Source organism: Triturus cristatus, chromosome 2_1, assembly GCF_964204655.1.
Source record: "Triturus cristatus chromosome 2_1, aTriCri1.1, whole genome shotgun sequence".
NCBI lineage: Eukaryota > Metazoa > Chordata > Amphibia > Caudata > Salamandridae > Triturus > Triturus cristatus.
In genome coordinates, this window is record NC_140581.1 from 681,122,576 (window position 1) to 681,144,742 (window position 22,167).

Here is a 22,167-nt window from a genome sequence, read left to right on the forward strand (position 1 = left end):
CAATATTGTTCTGTATGTTTTTACGAACAATTAGGGCAAGGCCCACTGTCCTGAACAGTTGAACATTAAAGCACAGCTTTTTGCGTTGAGTGGAACTCATTTGCAGACCATCTGTGTCACCTGGTAATTTGGTTACAGAGAGGACCTGCTTCTCATCAGGTGATCTGCATTAGGGGACAGCTGTCTCCAACACTAGGACCAGATCTTCCCAACCTTCCGTTTTTCTGTGATTACCGGTAGTGGAGACAACGTTAAAGGCATCTCTTAAACAGAAGCTACAGTCCATACAATTGTCAGTTCATTCACTGTCTGAGACTGCTGTATTGTAAAGCATAACCTTTTTCCGCAAAGAAAGAATTTTCTCCTCTATGAAAAAGCACTCTGTGTCTATGGGCATTGAGCCATGGCATTCAAAGAAGTTAATGCTTGGCTTTGTATCATAAACAAGAATGTGCTCACATACATTGTAAAATCGCCACTCTCCTTTACTCAATTCTATTGTTAGAATGTCTTGCCCAGACATTAATTTGCCAGTTTTAGGTCTATAATCATTGGAAGGTTATGTGAAACAGTAATTGCATATAATGTAACTCTGTTAAACTGTTAAGTAACTAACTGATGTGCATGATTTGCAAGCACACGCATCACAAGACGATTTGATGTCAAATATACGGTTTACACCAAAACAAAGTTCCAGGTTCAAAAACAGGGCGAATATAAAACAAAGTCACTTTGGTAAAACATAGATGTGACAATTTAAAATGAATAGTTCCATTCTGGTTATTGTTTAATTTGACAGCTTACATCATTAAAAAACAACAGGGATGAGCCAAAGTACTGGTCTAGGTCACTATTCCCTACCCTAACTTGAATTTTTTTTTTTGTTTTTAAACACTTCTATAATACAACTGCTCATTATACAGCTCATCATTGACAAGACTCGCTCAAAGTCACTTTGGATCTCAAGGAGCCGTTTTGAATTAGATTTCAGGTAGGCAACACTCAAATAGCCCTTCCTTGCAACAAAAATATAGCTTAATATTCTTTGTTTGCTATAAAGTGACAAAAGCTCCTGCTGAAGATCCTGTGTTCCCATGGCTTTCAAGATATTCTACAAATGTTCCTCAAATATTTCTTCCATCAATTTCCTTACTGCTGAAGCCTACATTTGCCAGCCACCTCCCTCCTTCACCCTTTTCTTCGGATGATCTATAAATGTCACAGTATCAATGGGATGCATTTCGAGCTCCATGATCATTTCTGAGCCCACATACAACCTCAACCTGTTTCTAACACAATTGAGGAACCCATTTTTAGGGCAGGTCTCCAATTTCTCACCTAAAACACGGCCGCAATAGTAGTCATAACATTACTGCGTGGGGTTAGCAAACTCCTGGCACCAACAGCGTGGAAAGCACACATCCAAGTAGACCATGACAGAATAGTAAATTAGAACTAATGCCAAATTCCTTCCAGAGGTGATATCGTACTTTTACGCACTACATACAGGAAACAAAAACGATAAGGAATGGTTCCTGGCACCTTTTGGAATAACTACATATGGACGTTCATCTCCCTTGACCCCCCCCCCCCCGTCCCCAGCCTCCCGGTACTCCTTCCTTTTGCCGGCTGCTTAACGGTCTGCACTGGAGTTCCCCGGAGGAAGCCTGATCCGCACTGTTTGCCCTTATGCCTCGCCTTTTGTTTTTCTTTTAGTTTTTGTGTCTGTTGGACTTAAGTCTCCTGTTCCTTTAGAACTATCCGGAGCCACTACGGGGCTGCGCCCCGGGACTTGACTGCAGCCATGATAAATGTATATTTCATTCTGTACCTAGCGGCCGGCCCTGGTGGTTGTAGGCCCGTGCGTGTAACCGAATTATTGTTCAATAAAAATTTATAAAAAAAAAAAAAAAAAAAAAAAAACGATAAGGAAGATCTACCAGCTCTATGTCACTTGCACCCAGGCGACTAAGTGCTTGCCAGTGACTAAGGCAATTATAGCAAAGTGGATAGTTTAAACAATACGAAGATGGCAGATAGCAGCAGGTGTGACTATAGGGCGCACTCCACATGAAAGAACTGGGCAACACTGGCCTTCATAGCTAATGGCTCTTTCAATGACGGCTGCATGGATACTACATGGTCCTCAGTACACACCTTTACTAACCATTAATGTATCAACATTCAACCAAAGAAGTTGGGACAGAGAGCACTTGAACACCTGTTTGCAAATATGAACTAGTTCTTTGCCCATCCACCCACAGGACAAAAGAATACCGCTGTAAAGTCAATGCACAGCATGTGAGAATCCAGAAAGATTCACACTGCAAAACAAAATGGTTACCTCTAGGAGTGTTTTGCAGCTTAAAGACTTTCTGAATTCACATGCGAACCCCCCCTGTCCTGCCACAAAACGGGTGTGTAGGTTAGGACACCAATTAAAAGAACTTGAAGATGGTGACCACGCAGTGGAGCCGGCACCATCAGGGAAGGGCACAACACCGAATGGTCATCAACGACGACCATACAAAATTTAAAAATAGTTCAAGAAAAAAGAAGGAAACAGAGGAACTACTGGAATATTTCCAGACCCAACCACTAGATAGTGGAATACAAGCATTTACAAACAAACAAATGCCACATCCATTAACATTGCAGATTGGTTCTCCTGCTGTTTTGCCTAGCATAAATATTGGATTCGCTTAAGCTATCATTTTTGTACACGTCTCTACTCCGTTCAGATATTCTGCCTCTCCTAGCACATCCTATGTACGAATATACTACTGCAAAGTTTATCTTCCTAAAGTCAAGTTTCCGAACATCAAGATCTTGCAGATATTTATAAATTATTTGAACACTGGAATGTTGAGCGCTGCAGTGAAGGTAATGAAGTGGGCTCAGGGCATATCATTTCTGGTATAAGCCTTCTGCTCCAATTTTTCAATGTTTGTCTTTCTGTTTTTCTTTTTTAATTCAGAACATTCTACCTTTAGCGGGTGGAATATTTTAATAGCCCTTCTGTATCAGCCTATACCAGTTGTTAATGGCCCTCTTTCTAGGCCCTTGCCTCGGGCCTACAACTTGGGTTTGGGGCCTTTACCAACCAGTATAGCCCTCAACAGCGTCCAATAAGACTATATTAGAAAACTGGAATGTTGAGAACTCCAGTGAAGACAACGAAGTGCCTCAGGGCCCATAGTGGCTGATAACCTTCTGTTCCACCATTCCAAAGTTTGTCGATCTGTTTCTACCAGTTTGTTTTAGAAAATTCTACCACTCCAGTGGTTGAAATGTTCTAATAGCCCTATACACCTTCTACCTCGAGCAATAGTGGTTGTTAAAGACCCTTTCCCTCCGGATAAGCCCTCGCTGCATAACTGCGATTCGGCCATTAACAACTGTAATTTGCCTTAAAAGCAGGCTATTACATTTAAATAATATACACTTCACTATTACTTATCCTGAATTTGAGTACACTTTCATGTTATTTCTATATTTTGTAACAAGTCTATCTATAACTCCACTTTATATGACAGAAGTAAAAAAAAAAAAAATAAAAAAAAAATCGGTTTCTAATCCTACTTTCAGTAATGCGAGACCTAGTGCAATGCAAATTCTTGCGTCGTGAGTCAGGAACCAACATTGTATGTCTCAGTGCAGTACGGCAAGCTGCTCCTTGAGGTCCCTAGTGAGCACGGCACCAGCACTGTATGTATAGGTGCAGTTCCACAAACTTCTCCCAGAGGTCCCTAGTGAGCATCAGAAACGTTTGGTCACATATGGAACTGCACCCCGCAGAAGATATGGTAAATCTACCCTACCCATAATGCATTGCATGCAAGACAGTACCAAGAGTACATTCAAATAGCTATGATCATATAAACAATTAGTAGCTTTGAAATGTAACAAAAGAATTATTATATTAATTAGGTTGTACTCTGTGGAGCTGATGAAGAGAAATTGATCGAAGGTTAAATATAAATGTGAGATGTTGCTAGCGAGTAAAGTAACCACTGCCAACCTAGTTTAGGACCAAGTGAGTGTCCTGTCTGAAGGCCTTTAAGAAAATAGTGCCTTGAGGCTGTAATTAAAACCTAAGGCGTAACAACACGTGTAACAGGGGGGTGTCCTCATGGGAGGTTACAAGAACAGACACGGCGGTAGAAAGGAGGGACTGCTAAGCCTAATGGCCAATGTAAAGGCATCATTTACAAAAGACATGGACAGGAGCCAATTAAAAAGATGGGTCGAAAGTAGGCGGAGCTTTATGCCCATATCCTGAATACAGCATGTCTCGAAGAAAGACAAATGAGCAGTTTCATCAGATGGTGATGCAGATGCAAATCTGTTCAAGTCAGTTTTGTTTGGCATGAATAAAAAAAAAGGAAGGAAGGGTAAAACAATCATACATGGAGGAAAGGACACGGAAATGCTTGCTTTTGCCTTGTGCCGCCAAGGGCTGCAAAGTCATTTCCAAACCTTTGTGTGGCTCTGGAATACAAAAGAAACAGACAAGATAGAGGAAGATTAAGTCCATCAGGACCTCAACTCAATACATGGGTCTTTCTACCACTGCTTCATTTCCTTCAATTAAACATGTGTTTTCTATATTTTGAAATGCCCAAAGTTTTTTGATAGAATAAGCGTGTATTTAAATAGTCCACTAACCTTCAGCATGTAGTAGAAAGGGAACCAGGAGAGAAAAATGTCAGCGAAAAACTCGAGGATGCTAAAAACGCCATACACCACCCAGTAGGTCAGCCACTGTGTGTCGTCTTCTTTGTTGGGACTCTCAATGGCCTTTATACTAAAGAAAGGAAAAAAAATAGGTATTAGCAATTTTGTGGAGTATGGAGAATGTGTACGAAATGTAATAACAAAATGGCGTATTGGAGTTTGATAAACAATAAGGTTAGAAGGATAAGCCTCAATTTCCCAGTAGGCAGTGCACCTTGAACAAGTTCGATTTGTGTACATAAATGTAGTAACACTTTACTTGATCCTGCCTGCGAAAAAGCATATCAAGCCCAGGTTATTGCTTTAAGAGGAGTTAAAGTGTAAAGGGGGTGGGTGGGCAGGCAGTAGCAGCAGCAGGGAGTGGGGTGCCAGTAGAAGCAATGGGAAGTGCGTGGGCAGGGTGCAGCAGCAGCAAGGGGAAGCCAAGTAGCAGCAGCGTAGAACTGGTGGGTGAGCGAGCGAGGAGCAGGAGCAGAAATGTAGAGCTGGTGGGTGGCCAGGTAGCAATGAAGAGCAGGCAGGGAGCAGCAGTAACAGAGCGTGAGGGGAGCAGCAAGAGAGGGTAGGCAGGAGGGGGGCAGCAACATCTGAGCGGGTGGACGGGAGGGGAGCAGCAACATCTGAGCGGGTGGACGGGAGGAGAGCAGCAGGAATAGAGAGCAGTGGGGTGGGAGAGAAGCAGCAGGAACAAAGAGCGGGTGGGGTGGAAGGGGAGCAGCAGGAACAGAGCGGGTGGGAGGGGAGCAGCAGGAACAGAGAGCGGGTGGGAGGGAGGGGAGCAGCAGGAACAGAGAGCGGGTGGGAGGGAGGGGAGCAGCAGGAACAGAGAGCGGGTGGGAGGGAGGGGAGCAGCAGGAACAGAGAGCGGGTGGGAGGGAGGGGAGCAGCAGGAACAGAGAGCGGGTGGGAGGGAGGGGAGCAGCAGGAACAGAGCGGGTGGGAGGGAGGGGAGCAGCAGGAACAGAGAGCGGGTGGGAGGGAGGGGAGCAGCAGGAACAGAGAGCGGGTGGGAGGGAGGGGAGCAGCAAGAACAGAGAGCGGGTGGGAGGGAGGAGAGCAGCAAGAACAGAGCGGGTGGGAGGGAGGAGAGCAGCAAGAACAGAGCGGGTGGGAGGGAGGGGAGCAGCAAGAACAGAGCGGGTGGGAGGGAGGGGAGCAGCAGGAACAGAGAGCGGGTGGGAGGGAGGGGAGCAGCAGGAACAGAGAGCGGGTGGGAGGGAGGGGAGCAGCAGGAACAGAGAGAGGGTGGGAGGGAGGGGAGCAGCAGGAACAGAGCGGGTGGGTGGGAAGGAGGGGAGCAGGCGGAACAGAGCGGGTGGGTGGGAAGGAGGGGAGCAGGCGGAACAGAGTGGGTGGGTGGGAGGGAGGGGAGCAGCCGGAACAAAGAGCGGATGGGTGGGAGGTCGAGGAGCAGCAGGACCCGAGCGGGTGGGAGGGGAGCAGCAGGAACAGAGAGCGGGTGGGTGGGAGGGGAGCAGCAGGAACAGAGAGCGGGTGGGTGGGAGGGGAGCAGCAGGAACAGAGAGCGGGTGGGTGGGAGGGGAGCAGCAGCAACAGAGAGCGGGTGGGTGGGAGGGGAGCAGCAGCAACAGAGAGCGGGTGGGTGGGAGGGGAGCAGCAGCAACAGAGAGCGGGTGGGTGGGAGGGGAGCAGCAGCAACAGAGAGCGGGTGGGTGGGAGGGGAGCAGCAGCAACAGAGAGCGGGTGGGTGGGAGGGGAGCAGCAGCAACAGAGAGCGGGTGGGTGGGAGGGGAGCAGCAGCAACAGAGAGCGGGTGGGTGGGAGGGGAGCAGCAGCAACAGAGAGCGGGTGGGTGGGAGGGGAGCAGCAGGAACAGAGAACGGGTGGGTGGGTTGGTTGGGAGCAGCAGGAACAGAGGGTGGGTGGGAGGGGAGCAGCAGGAACAGAGGGTGGGTGGGAGGGGAGCAGCAGGAACAGAGGGTGGGTGGGAGGGGAGCCGCAGGAACAGAGGGTGGGTGGGAGGGGAGCCGCAGGAACAGAGGGTGGGTAGGAGAAAGAAGTACACAACGGAGCTAGCTGGAATACATATACACCATCATGGAATGCTTAACCAAAAATAAACCAGCATTGGCCAAGCCAAAAGCTCTCGTGCTTTTGTCTTTGTCAATATTTTTAGCCATGTTGCACAGCAGCAAAGCTGCAGTGCAGCATATCTGAAAGTGTAAAAAATGATATAGATACAACACAGTCCGTGCTTGATGCATGATAATGTTTAACTGTTGGGTAGGTATCTAAGTTGGGCGGGGGTAGGTGTGGGGGAGGGTGTACAACACTGAGGGTGTAGGTATCTCCCACCAGCAGAAAAAAAAGCTATGAGATGGCAAGAGCTGAGCAGGCACACCATTTTTTTTTTTTGGGAGGGCGGTATTTTTTTAAAACTTTTTCTATGCTGCACAGCAGTCGTGCTACTGTACAACATGGCTAAAATCATTGGGGGTTATTTTGATTTATTTCTTTAACTTCAAGCCATGCTAAAACCATTGAGAAAATCAACTGGTCGGCAAGGTGGGACCTACTGACTTTGCCAATACTGGGTTTAAAGTTGGATTACATCTAATGCAGCTGGAATCATCTAGTAACTCATAGGTTCTGGAGACTGAAATGTAAGCTAAGTAAAGGTATCTACACATGTCGATCTGGTCACTTACTAATGCTTTAAAGTCAATATTGGCAAGAGGGAGAAAACCCAGACCAGGAGAATGTGTGGATGTTCAGATGGGAGAACACAGGAACATGATAGGCGAAAGAGATGGAGTGCAAAAGGGAAGAAGATGACGAAGAACACAGTGGAGAAGGGAGGGGAGGTAGGCAACTACAATAAAAAAGCAGATTACAAGAACAGGGTAAATATGTATCCAGAGAGAGCAAAGAGATAGGTATAGAAGAGAGGTTTTTTTTGTGCTTTGCAGGACGCCTCCATAAAGCACTTACATGCTACCTTATACAGCGAAAATTGTCTCACCGATAGATTTTTATGCAAGTGGTATTAAAGCACCAGGGGCCTGTTTTTGTCCGACTGTAAATGCCCCCGCCAGAGTCGATTTGCAATACAATAAGTTCTCATTTTACAGACAGTCTAGGCGGCTTTCAACTTGAACACCAGGGGCCTTATTACTCAAAAGGCGCATTTTTATTGTTTGCGCTGGGCGCACCTTTTAAAAGGTGCGCCCAGCGCAAACAATGAAAATGCACCATATTATGATGAATGGGCTGCCCCGCACTGTTTTCACGCCTGCACTTTGAAAGGGGATTGGAGATACCCTTGCAGGTAGGTGCAGTGAGTGACTGCACCAGCCTGAAAGGTGATCCCAGGGGTGGGGGGAGGTCCACAGGATCCCCTTTACCCCCTGCAGAGGGCTGCCATCAGGAGGCGCACTGACAGTACACCACCCTTTGGATGTCAGTGCGCCTCCTGAGAGCTTCTTTGTCTCTGCACCCACGTGTGTAATAATGCACGGGCGCAGAGGCAAAGGGATTCCTTCATACAAATGAGGGAACGCCCTCTGAAGATCGCACTGGTGCTTTATGTGCGCCAGCGCTATAGGTATAACAGAAGGGGTAGCACAAGCAACTGCAGCCCCATCTGTAATACCAAAGAGCCCCGGGGAGTGCAAAGCGGGCGCAAACGCTCGTTGCGCCCCTGAGACACATGTTTAATACGGCCTCAGATGGATTAAAATGTTGGTGCATTTCTTAGTAGGCTTCTCCCTGGTTTGGTTAGCTCTATAATACCAAATCATTATGAGTACTGAAGAAAATCTGATGTCAAGGTTTCAGGCTAAAGCTACATTTCGATTAGAGAGGGTTAGGGTCGAGCAGTGAACGCACTACAATAGGCAATCAAAGTTGTCTTATCTGAGTTATAAAATTGGTAATGAACACACTGATTACTTTCCATCAGTCAGCAAATTTAGAAATTGGGTACTCTTGCATGGCACAAATTCTAGGTTAAAAGGATTATATGGGCCCTCATATTCATCCAATGAACGGTCTAATAAAAAAATAAAAAAAAGATTACAGTGGTGGAAGAGGAGACATAAGTAGGGCATTAACACACACATGTTAAGAACACCTCAGCCTTACAACAACCAGATGCACGTAGAAGCCTTGATACATGAAAGATAATTGGGAATGTCAGAGTGGATATGGCGTTAACAGCTCAGCCCTACTAACTCATCTGGTTCAAGCAAATTCATTGAGAAAAAAAAAACACTGGCTTTGTCAATGTTTTTTTAGCCATATTGTATAGCAGCATGGCTGCTGTGCAACATGGATGAAAGTTAAATAAGAAATAAATAAATTATGTTGCTGCGCTACACGTCATATCGATTTTTTTTCCCAAACTGCTGCGCTGCTGTAAAACATGGCTATAATGCTTTTAAGGGCAGTTATTGTCGTGGTCTGTGTTTTTTTTTTTAGCCAAGTTGTACAGTAAGTGCAGTTGCTGTAAGAATAGCTGTAAATGCATAATGATGCAGTGCGCTGATGCGTCATGGCACACTTTTTTTTTCTTCTAACTTTTAGCTCAGACTTCTTGGTTTCAAAACAAAAGTGGGATTTTATGTCAGTTTTGATGGCCCTCTTATCCTCTACCTGAAAGCTCAAGAAATTCTCCTGTCACAATGTATGAAGTACACTATAAAGGTTTCAGGGAAAATATTATATAGGTATAGCCAACCTAAATATCAAAACAATTCTATAGTCACTATATTACAAAAACAGATTTTCACATATCTTTGTATAATAAAATCCAATTATAATGATACAGCATCATATGCATCCAACACTGTGTAAGTCCAAAGAAGGAAGCTTATCCAACACTCTGAATCCTAGCCTGAGGAAAACTGATTGGACATCTGCTGAAGCTGGGTAACTAACTAACTAAACACACACCTCTGTAATACTGTGTTTGGAGTGGCAAAATACTTTTTTTCATTTTTACAGCTGAGCATGGATGGCACTTTGCTAATCTTATGCTTAAAGACTTTGCTGTATAGATGGCAAAAGGCTATGTGCCTTTTTAGCTCGGCGTGGATGGCACTGTGCTATTCCCATGCCTAGAAACCTTTCTAGAAAAACAGACATTTGAGGTGAGCAGATTTGGAGTGTTGCTAATGTTGCAGGGTGCTCTATATAGGAGCTCATATATATATGTGCCCACATACAAACACATACACTCTAATCTTTGCTGTTCTTTTCCTGACCTTGTGATTGACTGCCTTTTACTTTATGAAGGGGTAGACTACACAACAGAGTCCTCCAGTATTTTGATCTAAAAATGTAGGGAAGTTATTGGTAAAAACACAAATGAAAGACTGGGATACTATTTATCTAAGAGGGGATGTTAGAATGAGAAATAAGGAGTCTGGTTTAGACTTACGGCCCTGAAAAAGCATACCACCCAAAAAACACATGTTGAAAGCTGCATTGTGGGACATTCAATGTATATGCCAATATTTGGACTGGGATACATTTGCTTTTTTTTTGTCTTGGACTAACACTGTATTGGATGCATAGGAAGATATATTATGATAGCTGGATTCGATTATATAAGGATATGTGAAAATAAATCAGTTTTTCCTAATAAAGTGACTTTCAAATTATTTTAATATTTAGGTTCATTGTACTTTTATATATGGTCCTCCCTGAAACCTTTATAGCAAGATATATTGGGATTTGTATATAGCTCAAACTCGACCCAAGGGCATTGAAGCACTTTACATGAGCACCAGTTAAATTGCATAAGGTCAGATTAATTTGTTGTGTTTTTTAGGCACAAGAAAATTAAGTGATTTGCTCAGAATCACAGAATGGAACCTGGTTCTTCGAGGGGTGGGGGGTGTAGGGGGGGGGGGGGGTCTGTGTGACTCGCTCTGCTGTATTGCACGGAATTTCTGCTGGAAGAGCTGTTGTGAGGCTGATTGTGGAGCAGAAGCATGCATTGCTGCCTGTGCAGGACCTGCCTCGTTGATAGGGACTGTGCGTGGACTTTTAGCGCGACCCTGTAATCAGCGGGACACGACGGCTGGGGAATTGCGGAGCCTCCGGGACAAGCAGCATGGGGCTCCTGCCCCGCTTGAAAGTTTGATGCCGAGCGGGTGAGCGGTTGGTCAGCTGGAGTCCGGGTGACGGGGCTGCCGAGACAACTGAGTAGTGGCTGTCGGCCGCAAAAGACGGAGTGTGGGGAAGAGGCGCAGAGATGGGGACGGGCACTTGCCTGTGCGACACTCGCCCTGCGGGCATGACGGCTGGGGTGTGGCAGGAGTACAGTGCAGATGTTGGGGGGGGCCTGGCCGGCGACAGCTCCGCCGCGAAGAGGTTTCCTGGGTTTCCTGTCGGCCTGAGCGGACGGCCAATGCTAGGAAACCAGAGTGTGGGCGGTCAGAGCTGCTGAGCTCGGGAGTGAAGCGCTTGCCAATGGTGAAGCTGCCCTACATGGATTCAGGAGAGGGGGTGCCATCGCTCCCCTGCGCTCCTGGTGCCAGCATGGAGTGCGCTGGCTGGTGCCCTGAAGCTGGCACTCTCCCTTATGGGTGGATAAGTCACTGAGTCCCAGAAGGGACTGTCAGTGGAGTGTGAGGCTGTGGCTGGAACCATAATACTTGTGGACAACTAAGGAGCCCATATTTCACCCTCTGAGCTGGATGTTGGGTGCTTGGGAGGGTGCGTGTGCTCAGACGCATGACAGCTGCCACATTACAACAAGCATCGGCATAGCCAATAGGTTTCGCGTTTGGGACCTTATAAGTGTTTTGCCATGCACAGGTGATGTTGTTGCACCAAGGAAATTGTGCTGGATAACTAAACACTTATAATGTCCCAAAGGGGAGACCTATTGGCTATGCCAATGCTTGTTAAAGGATAGCTTTTAAGTAGCAATACAGGGTTCTCTGCAGACCATGTCCAGCCCTGGGTACTCTAGAATAATTATATATATGTAGCCTTTGAATGTAGCACCTTTATCTTTCTAGCAATAGCATACGACATACTTAGGTTTTCCACATCATTAAATTTATGTGGAACACCGGGTCTCAAGGAGAAACTGGTGTGAGAAGTAAAAAGGATGCAAATGAAATGTTCACACCTCTTATCAATTGTACAGATTTAGAAATGAGTGAAAATAGCGTTCACTCATACTTTACACTCACTCTTACTGCCAACTACTTTGGCTGGTGAGCACAAAACAGCAAGCATTCAGTAATAACAAGCTAAAAATATTTGCAAAATGATTTGCCTACGATTTACCCCATTCTTTTTTAGCTACTGTGTAAATCAGATGCACTAATATCATGTCAACACAGCACAAATAACTGCACAGCCGAGATTTGGCATACGATTTTAGCAGCAGTGTGTAATAACCCCATATAGAGCTATTCCTGATCTTTCACTTCACAAACCATTAGTGTCAGGATACTACAATTCCCAGAATGCATTGATGTAAAAAGTGAAAGCGCGGGGTCAAAAATATGATGCCAGCATACAGAGAGAAATCTAGCAAACCAACTACTTATTATGCAGTATACCAAAATTACGTTTGCTGGGTTTCCTTCACTACTAAACAATACAAGCGCTTGGTGTTTCACTTACGTTTTTTTATCTGCCTCCAAAGCTATTAAACAGTTTCGTGACTAAACTTTAGTAGACAAAGTAAAAAGCAAACACTACCACATTCTTTGCAATTATGTTACTCTGTTGGTTTATCAAACCTTTTCTTAAACAAATGTTTACATTTCTTTGCAGGCTTTGGGTCATAAACAATACATCCTTCTAATGCGACAAGGAATGTAAAAAATAATCTTCTTGAAATTGATGGCTTGTTACCATCAATAAAAGCGCAGTGATATGCATATATGCAAATAGGCTTCTATAAAGTAAATGCCCACTTTACAAGTAGTTGCGTAAAGACAGATCTCCATTTCTAACAGTGCAATTCTCACCAATTAAACAGCATATGCCACATTCGCATGAAGATTAGCTTGTGAAAATAGTGAGTAAAAAAACAGAAAATGTCTGTAGTAAAAGACGCATAACATCAATAAAAGAATAAGAGCTAAATAGGTTTCCTAAAGCTCGATTCTTGCACACCTTTTTCTAAATTAATGGTAATTCCATTTGCCGCACCTCAACATCTATTTGTATCTCCGCCACGTTTGTCATGGATGAATGGCAAACACAACACTCTTTAACCCCTTGCGTGCGGGTTCATTTCTCCCGCTGTGCGGGAGAAATAAACGGCGTTTGCGAACACGACGTCTCCCGGCCGTCTTGCGCACACGCCCACCGTAATGCACGACGGCCGGGAGACGTTGTGCGCACACAAGGGGTTAAGCCAAAACTAAAAATGTTCCAGACCAATACAGACAACAAGCCTGTATGAGTGTGTTATTTTAGTATCAAGTAATACAACGGCGCCACCTGCTGCACACAACCGATATGACAAATGGAGTTTACCCAGCAAAAGCAACAAGCACGGCCACGCTAATTACTAACAGATGGCCCCTGCGCGCTCCCGCAAGGTGGTTGCCGTGGCATGCACGAGTTTGTGAAAAGTGCAGACAATTCCAAAAGGTTATCAACTAGAGCAAACCATGCACGCTGCCTAGGCGAGACCTAAAAACTGGTGCATAGTGGCCTCCTAGTGCCCCCTGTGGTTGCCTTCCAAGGGAGTGGTAGGATCTGACCAGAGAACTTCTGCAGTGCTTTCTTTGTGTGCCTGGGAGTGCTGCAGAATGGACAGCAGGACTAACCGCCACCCTGTCTACCCGCTGAGACCCCGTAAGTGAACCTACTCATGCCCCCCCCCCCAACCAGTTTAATCTGGGGGTGTGGCTGAGCCCTGGGTGTGACGATGAAATTAGCGAAATCCACTACTATCGGAGTCCTGGTGTGTCCCCTGGGCCTCCTCAGACGGAATGGGAGAAACCAGGGCTAAACTGTTCAAACTTTCCTTTGAACAGCGCTGGCAGATGCACACATCAGATTTGGTCCCAGACGACCTAGAGCTGGGTCAGGCTTCTGGGGAGTGCTCCTCTCAGGAGCCAGACATTTGTGCTATGTTCATGGATCTCAAACACAGTCTGACTGTAATCGATACTAAAAGTGATTGGTTGATGGACAAATTTGATCGCCTGAAAGACAAGCATGATGAGACTCAATGATCTGGAGAGGCGCACCACCAGGGTAGAGGCTGGACTCCATTCAGCCAGAGAGGCACTGCTACAGATGGAAAAAGTTCTGTAAAGTTATACACAAGAAGAATGAGGAACTGGAGGCACGCTCCAGGAGTAACAATCTGCGATGGGCCGCATGGAGGACTATGTGGAAACTATGCATCTTACATTATTTTTTGGATGCCCTATCTGCCAAGCTTACTGTCGAGTGGGTACACAGATTGCTCAGCTAGAGGTCAATCCCGTGCATGCGTGCTCAACCAATAAATGTCAGACTTTTAAATTATACAGATTGGGATATGGCACTTTGCTATGCTAGAGACTGATTGGATTGGGATGCAAGCAGAGTAACTACCAGTGGCTGAGATTAATTCAAGCATTCCATCCATCACTTTTTGTATACTTTAATCTGTCATTGATAGGCAGCACATTTTCCATTGATATGTCCACTAAACGTGCACACACATCCAGTTGTACTGATAAAACTATGATAATGTGTGAAAGTCTGATTTCGGTGAATATTTATAATTTGTGCATTACCCGGTAAAAGGTCTTGTTTTTTTTATCCTATTTAAATCTTTAATCCATTACAGTTCAGAATTACAAACAAACGTGCTTCATGTTTGCCTTCCTAACTGCTGAATGTGTACCGTTCACATTTTACAGGTATTTACATTTTGTTATGCTTTACAAAAAATTGACATCATGCAGCCATGGTTTTGTTTGCGGAGGACACGCTTTTAATATCCCGGACCTTGAGTTGCCTTTAGGCTTTGCTGGACGGCTTTGCATCCTTTTGTCTTGCAAGGAGCCTGGAGATAAATCCCTCAAAGTCAAAATTTATGGCACTAAACCCCCATCGTTCCTTTAGAGGCAGAATGAGCATTGAGAGGGCATAACTGAAGCATGGCTTGAGCACCACAGCTGGAGAAAAGCAGAACTATCATGCTCCAAAGGGCAATGAACATAGAAAGATAACAAGGCCACTTCGAACAGAGCAGTTTCGCCTGCACTTGAGGTTTATAGGGCCACAGCTCTCTCATGAGCAACATACCACGCAGAACTTTGATTAAGTAAGGACACATCAGCATCCCCATACTGAAAACCAATTCATTAGGACACTGTTTAACCTCCCACCTAGCACACCCCTCTGAATAAACTTTGTGCTAAAGAGGATTGACCAGGTGATCCCATTAAAACTTCTGATATACTGGGTACAACCCTGGACGACATCGCATCTTGAGCTCTATAGGAAAGCTTTGATGGCGATAGTTGCCAAAGACAAGGGTGTCCGCATCTCGTGGATTAGGAATATGAAAACCCTGTGTGGGCTCATTAAAATGAATGAGCTCTGGCTCACCCCTGCTTCAACGTCTAAAGGTATCCTTACTTAAATTGAGTAAGCCTATTGGGACCTTATGATGGAGCAAATCTGGAAAGATCAAAAGTGTGGAGCATAACGGAAAAATTCCAGAGCCACAAATTCTTCTTCAGCTTCGAACCATATTCAGGCAGGATACACCCCGTCCAAGCAAAAAGTATGAATTTAAAGTTCAGAATCTGAATTTTTCCTCTAAATTCTTTCTTCTAGATGGGACAAAAAAAAAAAAAAAAAAAAAAGTTCCTTAACTTTCCTTTGTCCTTTTTACCCAAAGCTTGAAGAAAGTGTGGAGCACTCGTTTTTTCCCCTTCTAATTACACTCTTTGCCGAAAAAATGGATTATCCCTATATGCAAGCTAATGGGCACTTCACGCTACTGGGAAGCATCTAGAATATTAAGACAAAACAAAAAATTTATTTTGTTTGCGGTTTCTAGATTCCGAATGTGGGCATAAAGAATAAAATTAAACAAGTTATCTGTGTCAGCCTAGATGGATGAACAGGATTCTTTTAATGTTTTAATTCATTTATTTATGAATTATTAGGGGACACCCCCAAAAACAGATAACTGAACCCAAGTACCTGCTGGAGAAATACATTATGGGAGTATGGACCCTATGCCTACGTTTTTGTCTTCCCTCACATTTATCTGAGAATCTTAGACGGATTGAACAAGCACGAAGTACTGAACACAGTTATCTTAATTGTAGGAGCACATGACGGACCCGGTTTGAGGTTTTTGTTCTCCTTTTTAATCACTTGAAATTATATGAATGCTGACCACCACTAATGTTCTGATTCTAGGCTCGCTACATAGCATTTACCACCCTTATCAGTTTAATTGTATTTTACTCCTCAAGATTCTCCAATACATTACTGGTTCCTTCTCCCAGTTATTGCATACCCTGATGCACTTGCTTTTCAATCATCCAGCACTTTACTACTATATGGAGTTACACTTCTATGTATTTATTTGTACAATAACTTTAGGTACTATACTATTTTATGTATTTGTATATAAGCAGCCTCTGTTCTCTAGACTTGCACAACTAGGTGATTTTTAACTTTTTTTAAACCGTGTACATTGTTCTTATACTGTGCTTTTATGGCCTTTCGGACAAAATAAAACTTGAATTGATTGACATCATACAGCCTTTTCATTTCACTCACTGTGCCCCAGCAAGATTGTCACATAATTCACTTTACTTTTCTTTCTCAGATTTCAACGCGAGATGAGTTTGTAAATCCCAATCCCCATGTTAAATCAAGCACTGGTAAAGCCAATAGGTCTCGCCTATCACAGTTATTGGCTTTGGCAATGTGTTTTAGCCTTGTTGTTCGCCAGTGTGGCTGCTGTTCAACATTTCTAAAAGTTAGTGGTGTTGGATAGGATGGGGAAGATTGGAGTGGGATAGACTAGAGTGAGGTATATAGGGGTGGGGTTGGGTAGAGTGGGGTGGGGTAGATTGGGGTATTGTAGATCGGGGTATTGTAGAGTGGGGTAGATTAGAGTTGCATGTGGTGGATTGGGGTGGATCGGGGTAGTGTGAAGTGTGGGAGTGGGGTAGATTTGGGTTGCCTAGACTGGGGTGGAGAGGGTAGACTGGGGTACGGTAAAGCAGGGTGGAGTGGAGTAGATTGCAATCTATCCCAGTCTACCCCACTCCGGAGTGTCGTAAGGTTCATACCATATCAGTAAGACTAGACTATGCATTTGGACAACAAACATTAAAAACTGTGCAAGACTGAGTCCACACACACCACCAGGGTATGTTGGGTATGTTGGCCTTAGTCCTGGCAAGCTCACAGTGCACCATCTGGACCTCTAAACCTTACAAGGTACCAGACGGTATGTGCAACCTCAGAAAATGACCACTTTGACTCACCAAGTAAATGGTGGAAACAGAACAGTGCCTTTTGTTAGTAACCAGTGCTTGCCCAAAGGGAGACAAGAAATAATCAAATTGGCATTTCAATTATTTATTTTGACGCAATATGATTCTTGTGTTAAATGTGTGCACTGCAATGATTAATAGAAGGAAACAGTATAGAGTAATCAGTATTACTAGAATGGTGTAAAAGATATTCAACCATTGTACTGTTACACTGATTATACATTTATAATCATATCTATACTCTTACCTAGCGCTTCCTAAGCTAGTGAACTTAGGAGGTGTGAATCTGCCAGAATACGCCTGGGTGTTTCATCTGGGAGCCCTTTCTTGTGCAGAGCAAGCCATTGTCTTTCTCAGGAAGGTAAACAAGATTAAGCTTGGCTGGAATTCGGCATGGGTCGACCTCGACAGTGACTGCAAAGTGCTCCTTTCCCCAAAGAATTGGTGTTGTTCATATAATAAACTTCACCCACGTTGCCATGCCGGAGACCCAGTCAGGCCATCGTTATTGATTCTACCCTTGCAGGGCTATCGCTGAGCGTACAACAACAAAACATTTTGCGACCTTAAGCCTGATAATATGCCTATGAAGAAGTGTAAATGTAAGTAAATCCATTTCAGAGATTATTCTGTATGTAGGTGCGAGAAAATGTATGAAAAGAGTCAACCTTTAAGAAAGATATCAACTTTAAATGTGAAAATGTAAAATGGTGGTGTTCCCTGTCCACGACCTACATAACCACACAACAAGAGGAGTAGATTGGGGTAGAGTGGAATGTGACAGATTGCAGTGGACTAGCTAGAGTGGAGTTGGACAGATTGGAATTGGGTAGATTGGAGGCGGGTGGGGTAGACTGAGGGAGAGGGGAGTGGGGTATACTGAGGTAGAGTCGACTGGATGGATTGCAGTGGGTTAGAGTGAAGTGGGTGGATTGGGGTGGTTTGGAGTGGAGCGCTCTATAGATTGAGTGGTGTCGCTTGGAGTGAAGTGAATGAGAGGGGAGTGGAGTGAAGTGAATGAGAGGGGAGTGGAGTGAATGAGATGAGAGGGGAGTGGAGTGAATGAGAGGGGAGTGGAGTGAATGAGAGGGGAGTGAATGAGAGGGGAGTGAATGAGAGTGGAGTGGAGTGAATGAGAGGGGAGTGAATGAGAGTGGAGTGGAGTGAATGAGAGGGGAGTGAATGAGAGGGGAGTGAATGAGAGGGGAGTGAATGAGAGTGGAGTGGAGTGAATGAGAGTGGAGTGGAGTGAATGAGAGGGGAGTGAAGTGGAGTGGAGTGAATGAGAGTGGAGTGGAGTGAATGAGAGTGGAGTGGAGTGAATGAGAGTGGAGTGGAGTGAATGAGAGTGGAGTGGAGTGAATGAGAGTGGAGTGGAGTGAATGAGAGTGGAGTGGAGTGAATGAGAGTGGAGTGGAGTGAATGAGAGTGGAGTGGAGTGAATGAGAGTGGAGTGGAGTGAATGAGAGTGGAGTGGAGTAGGCTGCGGTCGGGGTAGAATTGGATGGATTGTAGTGAAGCAGAGGGGGTAGATTAGTGTGGAGTAGATTAGTGTGGAGTAAAGTGGAGTGAACTGGAGTGGAGTAAAGTGGAGTGAACTGGAGTGGAGTGGAGTGGAGTGGACTGGCAAAGAGTGGAGTGGGGTGGAGTGGGGTGGCAAAGAGTGGGGTGGGGTGGAGTGGGGTGGCAAAGAGTGGGGTGGGGTGGAGTGGGGTGGCAGAGTGGGGTGGGGTGGAGTGGGGTGGCAAAGAGTGGGGTGGGGTGGAGTGGGGTGGCAAAGAGTGGGGTGGGGTGGAGTGGGGTGGCAAAGAGTGGGGTGGAGTGGGGTGGAGTGGAGTGGGGTGGCAAAGAGTGGGGTGGAGTGGGGTGGCAAAGAGTGGGGTGGAGTGGGGTGGCAAAGAGTGGGGTGGAGTGGGGTGGAGTGGGGTGGAGTGGAGTGGGGTGGCAAAGAGTGGGGTGGCAAAGAGTGGGGTGGCAAAGAGTGGGGTGGCAAAGAGTGGGGTGGCAAAGAGTGGGGTGGCAAAGAGTGGGGTGGCAAAGAGTGGGGTGGCAAAGAGTGGGGTGGCAAAGAGTGGGGTGGGGTGGGAAAGGGTGGAGTGGGGTGGCAAAGAGTGGGGTGGAGTGGGGTGGAGTGGGGTGGGGTGGAGTGGGGTGGCAAAGAGTGGGGTGGGGTGGAGTGGGGTGGCAAAGAGTGGGGTGGCAAAGAGTGGGGTGGCAAAGAGTGGGGTGGCAAAGAGTGGGGTAGACTGGAGTGGTATGGCGCGGAGAGGTGCGACGCAGAGTGGCACGAGAGGTGCGGCGCGGAGAGGCGCGACGCAGAGTGGCGCGGAGAGGTGCGACGCAGAGTGGCGCGGAGAGGTGCGACGCAGAGTGGCGCGGAGAGGTGCGACGCAGAGTGGCGCGGAGAGGTGCGACGCAGAGTGGCGCGGAGAGGTGCGACGCAGAGTGGAGCGGAGAGGTGCGACGCAGAGTGGCGCGGAGAGGTGCGACGCAGAGTGGCGCGGAGAGGTGCGACGCAGAGTGGCGCGAGAGGTGCGACGCAGAGTGGCGCGGCGCAGAGTGGCGTGGAGAGGTGCGGCGCAGAGTGGCGCGGAGAGGTGCGGCGCAGAGTGGCGCGGAGAGGTGCGGCGCAGAGTGGCGCGGAGAGGTGCGGCGCAGAGTGGCGCGGAGAGGTGCGGCGCAGAGTGGCGCGGAGAGGTGCGGCGCAGAGTGGCGCGGAGAGGTGCGGCGCAGAGTGGCGCGGAGAGGTGCAGGGCAGAGTGGCGCGGAGAGGTGCAGGGCAGAGTGGCGCGGAGAGGTGCAGGGCAGAGTGGCGCGGAGAGGTGCAGGGCAGAGTGGCGCGGAGAGGTGCAGGGCAGAGTGGCGCGGAGAGGTGCAGGGCAGAGTGGCGCGGAGAGGTGCAGGGCAGAGTGGCGCGGAGAGGTGCAGGGCAGAGTGGCGCGGAGAGGTGCAGCGCAGAGTGGCGCGGAGAGGTGCAGCGCAGAGTGGCGCGGAGAGGTGCAGCGCAGAGTGGCGCGGAGAGGTGCAGCGCAGAGTGGCGCGGAGAGGTGCAGCGCAGAGTGGCGCGGAGAGGTGCAGCGCGGAGAGGTGCAGCGCAGAGTGGCGCGGAGAGGTGCAGCGCAGAGTGGCGCGGAGAGGTGCAGCGCAGAGTGGCGCGGAGAGGTGCAGCATGGAGTGCCATTGAGTGGCGTGGTGTATACTGGTGTATACTGGAGGGTCATACAGTAGAGGGGCGTGGAGTGGAGTAGTGTGGAGCATGCATGGTGTAAGTATCAAAACATTTGCACAGACAGTTTTACTGCGCACAAACAATCATGTGTGGAAATGTTATCACCTAGTGTGTTGATGTGTTTTGATCGTATTAAAATATTTGTTCCAGAGTGAAGGCAACTGCAGGATGGCTAGACGTACGGGAAATGAGAAATCAATGGAGCTGGCCAGGGCATGGGTGGCGCTTGTGGAACTGACTAAGCATCCGCCTGGTGATGAGGATAGTGTGTTGGCTGAGACGGGGGTGGGCGCTCAAGACATCTGATATTGCGGGCTCTAACTGACGGAGAAGTGCATTGCAGCCAATGGCAGGGCAGCGGGGGGGGGGGGGGGGGGGGGGTTCTGCCCTACCAAGAAAGCAGATTTGAGTGCTGGGGAGTCAGGCGGTCCATGGAGAAGAACTGGGAATACCTGGAACCTTTTAGTTAGTAGCCAGCGGCATGCTTGGGGGTAGGAAGGGTGGTCTACAGGGGACTTGAGGGTTAGTAGGGAATGGGGGGGGCTGGGTGTTTTATTGTTTTTCCCTCATGCCTACGATGACCCTGCACTCTGAATGATAATATACATGGAGCTGCTAGGGATTGTATAATTGCATCAAGTGGGGGGGATTCAGTATTGGCGCATGAGTGCCCTGGGGAGTCACTGAGCGGTGCCCCATGGGAAGCTGCAGCTATGACACTAATTGCACTTGTAATGTATTGCTCCCCGAATCATTAATGTATGCTGTCTATGAAGCTATTTGTTTGACCTTCTCAGAAAATCAATAAAAATCTGTAAAAAAAATAGATTAAAAAAAAAATATATATATATATATATATATATATTCACTGAAAAAACCATAGGTTTCACACAAGTTATAGTTAGCTGTACATTTCACTCGTAAAAAACCAATGAAATTCCCCCGTTATAGTTAGTGCAGGCAACTATAATTCACGCGACCGCAATCCTCTGCTGATGCTAATACTGTATTTATACACTTATTTGCCCAGGTCTTCTTCCATTAAATTTTAGCTATACATATATTACAAATATTTTTTTTTCATAAAGACACATATGTCATCAGCAGAGGATTGCGGTCGCGTGAGTTATAGTTGCCTGCACTAACTATAACGGAGGAATTTCATTGGTTTTTTACGAGTGAAATGTACAGCTAACTATAACTTGTGTGAAACCTATGGTTTTTTCAGTGAATTTGTACGTTTTTTTAAATGCTAAGTTACTTTACGCCATTCGTGGCGTGCGCGCCGAGTTAACGCAGTTCGTTCCGTGCGCGCACGGTGCGCTTCGCGCACCGTGCGCGCACAGTGAGCACGCGGTGCGCTTCGCGCACCGCGCGCCCACTTTACGCAGTTAGTGCCGTGCACGCACGGTGGTCACGCGGTGCGCTGCGCGCACCGCGTGCCCACGTTACGCGGGATGGGCCATGTACGCACGATGCGCTTAGCGCACCGTGCGCACATGGGGGACATATTATGTGCTTCGTTGTGAAAGGTATTCATTTTTAGTTTCCTTGCTTTACATATGCCATGCACAAATGGTGCCCTTGGGGCACCATTTGCACACGGGGTGGGTAAAGTGTTGATAATTTAGTTTTTTTTAATAATTTTAACCGTACGCGTACGTACGGTAAGCGTAATCGGCGATTTTTCGAAAAAATTAAAATTGTTTTTTTGGCCTTGGGGGTTGTTGGGGG

The 22,167-nt window shown here is 46.7% G+C and overlaps 1 protein-coding gene across 1 annotated transcript in view; it reads right to left on the reverse strand.

Moving 5' to 3' along the window:
* The window catches only part of REEP5 (receptor accessory protein 5), a 138,481-nt gene that overhangs the window by 25,703 nt on the left and 90,611 nt on the right, over window positions 1-22,167 (reverse strand). Inside the window, exon 3 of the mRNA XM_085632613.1 lies at window positions 4,669-4,807. Coding sequence (XP_085488739.1) covers window positions 4,669-4,807 — 139 coding nt within the window. The remainder of the gene's footprint in view (window positions 1-4,668; window positions 4,808-22,167) is intronic.